Source organism: Ruditapes philippinarum, unplaced genomic scaffold (assembly GCF_026571515.1).
Source record: "Ruditapes philippinarum isolate M1 unplaced genomic scaffold, ASM2657151v2 ctg9998_1_1_1_1, whole genome shotgun sequence".
NCBI classification, from domain to species: Eukaryota; Metazoa; Mollusca; class Bivalvia; order Venerida; family Veneridae; genus Ruditapes; species Ruditapes philippinarum.
The window spans coordinates 45,613-55,794 of NW_026866464.1; the positions used below are offsets into that span (position 1 = coordinate 45,613).

The following is a 10,182-nucleotide window of genomic DNA, read 5'->3' on the forward strand; positions in this document are numbered from 1 at the left end:
GTCAATAGGGATCATTTACTGGTCATGAGCAATCATCATACCAAGTTTGAAGTTCCTAGGTCTAAGCGTTTTAAGTTACCACTCGGAAAACCTAGCTAAACACTGTTTACTGGTACATTACGGATTTAGCTCTGGGGAATTACGCCGAATGAAGTACACAACACAACTACATGATATTTCTATTTTTCTATCATTATTCTACCGTTTAAGGTGAGAAAAATTTATGTATTTGAAAATTATCATTATTTCTTAAATATCAATAGGAAATTTTTCAAAAAAAAATTGTTTATAATGAAAATCAATAAAATTAATACAGACGTAGTCGAATCTTCCATAATAAATAAGGTTATTTTCTGCGTAAACTTGTGTATTTACTTTATTTATTTGTATCGAATTATTCATACAATGATATTTAATTATTTTCTTATAAAGAAATAACTATTTTATTTCATTTTAATTTTAAAAAGGCCGAAAACATCGAGTTCGCTATTACACTCCATTAGGTGAATTCACCAGAGCTATGTACAGAATTCCCGAGAGCTATGTACAGAAAGTATCGAAAAACGATTTTCTTAATCAATCTCTGATTTTAGGACAGCAAATATGCAACAATTTCGGATGTTTAAAGCTGTTTTCGTAACAAAGACTTCTTAGCATGACTAAATATATAATATAACATACTGGTAACAACGCTATATGTATGGCTAACTCATTGTTTGATCAGATAGAAATTTAATTAAAAGGTTATATAAAAGCGTAGCACTTTTGCAACATTTTTATTCTAAATCTAGAACTGATGGTTAATGGATAGCATTCTAAATGTATATTACACATTGTTGTAAAACTAATAAATTTAGTCATAAATTGTTCACTTTATGGAAATTTGTTGTAGAAATTTTGATTTTGAAGCCGATTGTGGCAGTTGACTATCAGTAGATATGACAAAAAACAATTTTTAAAAAGGATACAGAAAAAGCAAATATTTGGGACCACATTCCCCGAGGATTTCGTCAAAAATTCCAAATTTTTCAGGCTTGGCATAAAAAAAAAAGGCCAAATTGGTTTTTTTGCTAACAACTAAACATTTTTTGTTTTTTGTCGGTTTTTGTATTTAATTTTTTACTATGAACAAAATTTTAAATTTTTAAAAAATTTTTTTCATAAAAGAATTTATTTCAATCATTTTTGTCACATGATAAAGAATTGTACAATGATAGTAAAATTGGAACTTTATTAATAAAATATTTTACATCATTTTCAATTATAAATTTTCATACACAAGTTCTTTTATTGTTTTTTTACTTTTCCATGCGTAAGTTGCATGACTGTTTTGATTCCTGAAAATGCCTACTGTATGTTATAATTATAATAATATAAAAATCTAGCGAAAGTTGAGGCATTCCTTTTAAAACAGTTTATTTTCGAAGCACTGAAATAATTGTTGACAACGACAGCTTAGAAAAACTTTGTGTCGATTCAAGCAGAACATATGGCAGATCTATTCTCTTGATAGCACTATTTCCTTCACTGTTTACCCATATAGTCATTTAATGTCAATTTTCTTCGAGTAAATCTTTAACATTATAAATCACTCTAACACTGCCAAACGTATCATTACTTTTTCTCATCTCTTTTTATATCACACTGTTAACACTTTAAACTATTTCCTGAATCAATCTTCTATTAACATTATGATATAACAAAAGCATTGATTCTACAGCATTGTTGTTAACCATCCATCACCTTTAAAAAATACTTTTTTCACACTTTAACACTGTAATCTCTGACAGATTTTTCTCTCTCATTTTGTGTCAAGATCATCAGTACTCATCCGTCTTGTATGGACGAAGCGGCAATTTCATCATCATCATCCAAATTCCTGCATATAGTCCTACAACAGCTAATGCCTGACTTGTATATGAACTTCCGTATAACAGATACACAGCATTTAGTGGTAACAAGAACACCACAGTTTGCTCTGATAAAACAAGGTTCGCTTGCCATAATATTCCCCACAGTACATAAAACATTGGTAAAACTGACAGTAGAGACAATATTTCAACAATTGAACGCACAAAAGACAATCCTCCCAAAGTCCATAAATCACTGTGTACTATACTTGAAATATATAAAATTGTAATGCATGTGAATATAGTTGGCACTATTTGGTTTTCTTGTTTTATATTGTATAAAAGTCTTCTATCTTTCTGTAAACACAACAGGATCAATGATGCACCGCAACACTGAAATTAAACAACAACAACAACATTGTGAAATTGTTTACCAATACAATATTGGAACTGAGACTGCAATGCTTTGCAATCATGATAATGCCAGGTCTGTCTAAATATACATTAAGTATGACCAGGCTTTACACTGTTGGCTATCAGTTTTCCTAATCTTTATCCAAATATCCCATTAAATTGTTACCAGACTGCTTCAAAATGGAAATTCAAAATGGAAATTGTTGAAAACTAGAAATGTGTCCATAGGACACGGATGCCCCCACACTCCACTGTTCTGTCAATCTTATGACTCTAAGTCAAATATTTTTTGGACTACATGTGCCACAAGTTGAAAACTAAAAATCAAAAAAGGGACATAATTCTGTTAAATTTGGTCACAGCAAAAATTCCTTCCTTTACTACCATCTACACATAAAGGTTGTTCATCCCTTGAAGTTTAAGCAAAATCTGCCATCCGGTTTAAGAGGAGTTGTGTTCACAAAATTTCTACATAGTATATAGTGAAAAAATCAACAAAGGGCCATAATTCTGTTAAATTTGGTCGTAGCAAAAATTCCTTCCTTTACTACCATCTACACATTAAGGTTGTTCATCCCTGGAAGTTTAAGCAAAATCTGCCATCCGGTTTAAGAGGAGTTGGGTTCACAAGATTTCGGGACGTACAGACAGACGTACGGATGGACGGACACTCGGACGGACAAGTGCAACGCTATATGCTCCCACTCTGTGGGGGGCATTAAAATCTTGAAAGGGGTGCTTCCTTGAAAGCAATGAAAACAACAATATAATCTTGGTTTGATTTGGTCTGTTCATGAGAGATAATATTAAAGTACAAAGTCTCCTATTCCCCCTAATACCACTTTACTGTTGTGCTAACAAGTCCATTTAAGTTATCCATGAGATTATGGATATAATACAATTTAATGTTTCAACAAAAATTCTTGATTTAGTATTTCAAGCATAAAGAAAACATAGACTTTAATAAATACTTGTTAAGTTTCTGACAAAAATTAAATAAATATTCACAAACAGGAAAAGGATTAATGTTATTGAATTCAACATCATTTTATCTTACAATACTGCATATTTGCATCGTCAATTTTCATTGGATAATCAAAGAGGCTATATTATCTATTTACATTGTTGTTTAAAATTTATGAAGCAATGCTCAGTTTACCTCAAATAAAGGAATTGTGCTGTATCATTATTTCATTGTAAGAATTTTTGACAGTTTAAATACAGCTGTGAAAAAGTTGCCTGCATTATATAAGCTTTAAACTATTTATACTAGGCGCTATAACCTGTAATTATTCATACAAGTAATAATATACATATACATGTATATATTCAGATACTTCAATTTACAACAAATGATTTGTTTAAATTTTAAAGAAAATACAGGACATACATACCCAAATGTCATATAAAATACCATGAACAGGGGCCTGTATACAGGCTAGCAGGAATGTTAGAATACTGGATATATTTCCTATAAATGGAAGACGAGGCACTTCCTTCTCTTTTTTCTCTTCTACAAGTGGTATCAACAGATCCTGATCAGATATAAAAAGGAATATAGTTTATATAATGATCATATATATTTCACATGAATAGGTTTTAGGTAATACTTACACTCATATGGCCATATAGACATATTTGGCTTTAACTGGTAAACACAGATTCTATGAACCAACCAACTATTAATCACTGCTTAAATTGAATCTGTGTACGAGGCAACTAATTTTAATAGGTTACTAGTTGCTGAAAAGCTTCCTCCCATAAAAAAATTCAAATTTGAATGAAATTTGTGACTGGAAAGTGGTTCCACATCAGTCTTTATTTAACACTAACCACCTTGGCCATGTAGGCCTTATAAATTAGTTAACATTATTGCATATTCACCTGAATAAACCTATGCATGGACTTGGAACTAAGCAACAAATAAAGAAACAAACATTCTGAATGTCTTTAAATCTCAAATGCACATTCTTAAATTTTACTCAGGACTGATCTTTATTTATCGATAAAATGTTACACAAGCACATAGGAAAATTCATCATCACATTGTATTTTTTTTTCTTCAAATAATTATAATATTTACTTATATGGATGGTAATTATAATAAAGACTGTAGTATTTCTAACATTATTCTCTTACTTTGTAAACAACAGACAATACCTGTGTAGTAGAGAGGATTTTCAATGATAAACTGACTAGTCCCGTTGTAACTAAGGAAAGTTTCCAAGCAGGAAGTGACATAAAAGCCTCATTCTTGTCACGGAGACCCATGTCTAAAAATAGCAACATTATGGAAAGTATCCCAAGGCTGCAGCATCTGTGGGAGGAAAAAATCAAATGATAAGTAGAATAAAAATAATTTTATTCATATTTAAACTAAAGGTTCAACTACTTTCAATTTCAAACAAAAAAGAAAGTTATTCCAGAAAATTATCCACATAGCTTGTTTGAGTTAGGTATGTTATTTTTAGCTGCTTAGAATTTGAAACAATTCATTCAATGTTTAGGGTATATTCATATCAAAGTACAACAATTTAGCTACCAATAGTATAATCTGGTCAGACTGCACAAATGGTAAAGACTTATCATTTTGGATTCTATCATTTGCTGGTTATGGGTTTAAAACCTGTAGTGGATGGTGGGTAGCAGAGAGAGATTGAAGAGCTTTACAATGGCATTATGAGATCATTTAGAATTACATGTACAACCTTTTCATGATGCTGCATCTTAATTTTATTGCAGTCACAAAATGCATATTAAAATCAAATGGAGAGAAATAAATACTTACAGCAAATTCTCATATTACAAAGTGTTAGGTTAACTTGACAAAATCAATATGAAATTTAAACTATTTTGTGTAATCTACTTACAATGTCAACAAATTTTTCTCCAGTTCCTTTTGCGCTGTATCTATTTTTAGGAAAATGAACAGTAAGGATATTATACAGATGCATGCTGGGATAAAGAGAAATCCTCGACCAATCGCAGCCCAAACATGGCTCTCCTCGGTGTATGTATACAGCTGAAACCAAAAATAGTTCATATATTTCAGATACGATAACTTGGAGAAAAAATATTACTTTGTATGAAAAATTCACCTTGCTTTCTTAACAGGAAGTGGTTAGCCATACAGGCTAGTACTACTATGTGACTTAAAAATGGGTAATACTTTTGGCTAGCAGTATGACCCTGTACAGCTACTCACTTCCGTCATAAAAATAGCAGAACAAGAGAATATACCACATTGTTGTAAAGTCTCATACTATTTACACTTTTCTAGTAAAATGTTTGGTTTTCTCAGTCACAACAACAATGTGGCTCATTAAAATATTCTTGCAATCAAGAGATGCAATCTTTTTAGTTTGTAACTTATATATCACTATAGCAATATAAATACGAATAAGACAAGGTAGAACCATGTATAAAACTGTAAAGAGTTCTCTCTGATTATTTTCAGTGTGTGACAGTAAGAAAAGAGACATAACTCTGTAAAAAGGTAACTCAGAGTTATGGGACCTGTGCCTATCATGTTTGATAATCAATAACAGAATAATTCTGTGAAGTTTAAACCCACTCTCTCAGTAGTTTTGGGGATACCAACTTGCAAGTAAAAACATAACCAAAGTATGACAGCAACTGCGACGCAGGGATGAGTATCATATCATTCTCTTTCTGCTAAAATGCAAATTACAGCTGTAATTACAGCTCTCTAAATACAGGAAATGCCATTGTTTGTTGTTTTAAAGTTTGAAATCTACAACTTCACATTATAAAAAAAGCTTTATTTAGAAATTCAATCACATTGAACCTCTTACATTAAATTCCACTTATGATCACTAATATTTTTCATCTAAAAATGTCAAACATCAGTTTATATACATCATGTATAACGTACCAGCATGGACATTCGGATACCAGGACATATCCCAGCTGTAGCTGCCAGTGTGTATAGCTCATGCAAGGAGAACTGTCTTTTAGACAACAACACCCAAGCCACTAAAACCACACTAGCTAAATCACCCCACTGCAGTATGGTCATCCTATAATAAAACAAAATAATAAATTAAATAAATTGCTTCACAGGAGCAGTAGTCTGGTGGTAGGACGCGCGCTTAGGGATCGAGAGGTCCCGGGTTCGAACCCCACCAGGGGCACTGCTAATTTTTTGAGCAAGAAATTTACCTGCGATTGCTTCACTTCACCCAGGTGTAAATAGGTACCTGTGAGGGTGGTATAATTCCGTTGCGCCAAAGTGTCGGCTGCACTAAGCGGAGTTAAAAGACTCCCCAGGGAGATTGATAGATAGATACCAGTAGCCCGATGACCAGGGGTAATAGCTGTAAAGTCGGTGAACGTGCGTAAGCATGAAACTTAGACTATACAATGCAATTACTTCTTCAAATCCATTAGTTATTTCCCTTGAAAATGTAAAATATCTTTATGTAATATATAAGATATTGTATATGTTATTGTCAGTATATGTTTCAATACTGGATAAAAAAATCCAAAAACACATGAAATAAGTATTTTCATGTAAAATCAAAAACATGACCTAATCTCTAATTCCAACTTGTCTACTTTAAAGAAAAGCATAAAACATATAAGTTTAACCAATGACTGGATTAGAAATGTGGAGGTGAGAGTAATAAGTAAACATTTAAATGCTACATACCAAGCTGGGGTTACCTGTGGCTGGAGTACAAGAATGAGGACACCCATGCTGGCACAAACAGTACCAACCTGCCTAGCTGCCAGAACAGAGTTTTCAGGTAGCTGTAGAGATCCAACTATTACTACACTCACACCACTGACCATCACACTTAAGCCTACACTCAAAAAACAGAGATAAATTTAACTTCATGTTGGAATCAATGATATTGAAACAATTGGTTATTTTTTGGTCTCACTAACACAGTAGAAATCAAATGAAGACTTTCAAGCTTCACTGGTGGCTGAAGACCTCAGATGGACCTCTGTGCATTATCACAGGCACCTGAGTAGAACCACTGACATTCCGTGACCTAGCTGTATAGCTTTCTCACATGTAGAATCCGTTGAAACTTGCGCAACTCGAACCAACAGCGACGAGAGGCAAGTGGTTTGAAGTCAATGACCTTAACCACTTGGCCACAGACGCCCTTAAAATATAATTCATCAGTCATATTATGTTTATGAGGGATAGTGAATGATTATGCAATAATGAAGCAACAAATTGTATGTTGATAAGCTATCTACAGAAATCTCAATGATCTAAATCTGGATCATCTGACCACTGTGTATATGATATGCCTGTCTTTAAAGTTGCCAACAGAAACACAAATGGGCCACTCCTTCAAACAGATTGCTAGTAATTTATTCCTTTTTTAAGAGGATGTCTGAATATATACAGTAATTACTCTCTACTAGAAAATACAGCTTGTTCTTTAAATTACAAGGTGTGAAGCATCATTGCATGAGACCTCAAGTTTTTAACAGTCAGCCCTGGTTTTGCACTTATCACTGAACCACTTCATCTCCTCATCTGACAACTCCTACTTGATGTAAAACTAACTGATGTTATACTATACCTAATATATCAGTTGTGGTTGGCTCCTCCCACAATACATATACACATAACAAGTGCAGTATGGGATTGCTGTTCATTACTATGGCAACACACAAAGCAATAATGTTGTACAATACCTGTAAAAGATGAATACAAACATTTCCAATTTACTTAAAGCATAAATTTCTATTTTTCATAAGCTTGTCATTTTTGGTGTCCTGTAATAGTTTCAAAAAAGTTACTCATTGTCTCCATATAGCTGAGACATCTTTCGCTTCCTTTGCAATCTAGCAATGAGTATAGTTTATAGTGATTTAGTATTTTGTATGAAAGTCAAAATACTACTTTGTTTACATTTTGCTACCTTATTGACAAATTATTTCATTCTATGTGTCTTTAAAAGACACAACAAAATATGGCATTTCAAAGTTATATTCATTTTTATTGTATTAAAAAACACTGACATGACAAAAACAGAGGAAATGTTAAAGTGCTTGTTATGAATATGTATTAATTAATACACATGTAAACTTGACAGAAATCATATTCATTATTTCATATCATATTAAAATTGTACTATGGATCTGCCGTGTTTTAAATATAGAATTTTCCATGGTTAATTCAAGAGATTTCAGTATTGAAACTTGTAGTTCTCAGTAATTTAATATAATTTCTTACATCTTTCACTTGGTGGTCAGACTGTCCCTCAAGGGAGATAATTCTGACAATGACAGCAGACAGTACATACAGAGTTACACATCTATATATGGTCAGCTCATCTTCTGTTCCTATCATGTAGTAGATCATTACAGCCAAAGCCTTTGTTACATGTACAGATGAACTCACAGTTGTTGTCAAGGGAGACAACTTCTTTGATGTGAATAACCTAAAAAAGATCACTTCAAAGATCATATACAACATATACAACAAAACAAATCGTTTTTATCAATATAAATAAGATTATTTAAGTTCACAATATTATAATACAATAAATAATAGGTTACCTGTGAAAAGCATAAAGCACTATAGCCGATGTTATGATGAGGAAAGATTTTTGATATAGTCCTCTACTGCAGAGTAAAACTTCACATAATGTAAACACTGTAAATATATAAGAACAAACAATATAATTCTTACATCCATTATTATATAATTGAGACCTCTTTTTATACAGTCAACTATCGTTATCTCGACATCGCTTTATTCGATATTTCGTTATCTCGATGAAATTTTGAAAGTCCCGATTTTCTTCCTTCTTTATCTGAATTGGAAATATTTGTTTATCTCAATATATTTTTATTTCGATATTTTCAGTATCTCGATGTAAAATTTCAGCCCCAACAGTTATTTTCACACTATTAGCCTTTGTTTATCTCGACTAATAGTTTTCTTTCGTCTGTTCCCTTCAGACGTGTGAAAAACATAAACTAGACGATAATTGCTCAACAGCGCGTGTCATAATGATGATTATATTTGTAACAAGTTTAGCGGTTTATAAAAGTTGATCTTTTTAGCGTGTTGATTGACTTATGTCCAAAATGAGTGAATTTTACGTTCTTATATTATTCAAACACTGTATCAATTCATTATGACTTTAAATGTAAATGAAATAGTGAAAATATAGAAACGCTATCATTGCAATATTGTTTCACAACATCACCACCAATCAATCAGCGATCGAACAATCTCGAGACCCCATAAATAACCCGGCAGGATATCCGGATCAACCACCCTGAAAACAAAGTTTTCACTATATTGGTGTTTTACTGAGTAAACCTCACTATGTGTTTTTATCACAGACACCCGCATTTCTGCTGGTAAACATCGGCTATTGTTACTTTGTTAAATTTTACTAGGCCTATCGAAACAAGACATGGGGATATCATAGTTTATTTGACATAAGGTATGTACATGTCTTTTGTAAAAATAAGTTTTTGCCTTATTCAAACCCTTATATGTTTATCTCGACATTTCGTTATCTCGATATTTTTTGGACGGTCCCGATGACTTCGAGATAATGAGAGTCGACTGTAGTCATTTTGGTGTAACAACAAACTTCTTTCATGTTTTTTTTTAAACCTTTCTTTGTATAATAAGTCAATCTTGAACCATAAATAAATGCTATAAGCGAAGCAATTTACATTTAGCATACAGCCTTCATACAAACATTTATCATATCATACACAAAAGTAAGTAAAGTTACTAAACAAAAATTATAAAAACTTCATTCCTACAGGTACATGTAGTAACCTTTTCATAATGCATAGTGATAAAATAATTTAACAATTTAATTGACAAGTGCTGTATGTAGGACAGCATGTTGACTTTCTCATTTTTAATAGTAAAAAAAGAGGAAGATGGGTTTTTTTTAAA

The 10,182-nt window shown here is 32.2% G+C and overlaps 1 protein-coding gene across 1 annotated transcript; it reads right to left on the reverse strand.

Moving 5' to 3' along the window:
- Positions 1–1,170: 1,170 nt before the first annotated feature.
- LOC132732568 (uncharacterized) lies at positions 1,171–8,910 on the reverse strand (the record flags this gene model as incomplete). Its single annotated transcript, XM_060719045.1, has 9 exons — positions 1,171–2,243; positions 3,659–3,799; positions 4,425–4,581; positions 5,135–5,286; positions 6,160–6,304; positions 6,937–7,090; positions 7,832–7,946; positions 8,488–8,695; positions 8,814–8,910. Coding segments are annotated over 9 exons (1,592 nt in total), but the record flags the coding sequence as incomplete, so codon positions are not given.
- Positions 8,911–10,182: the final 1,272 nt, after the last annotated feature.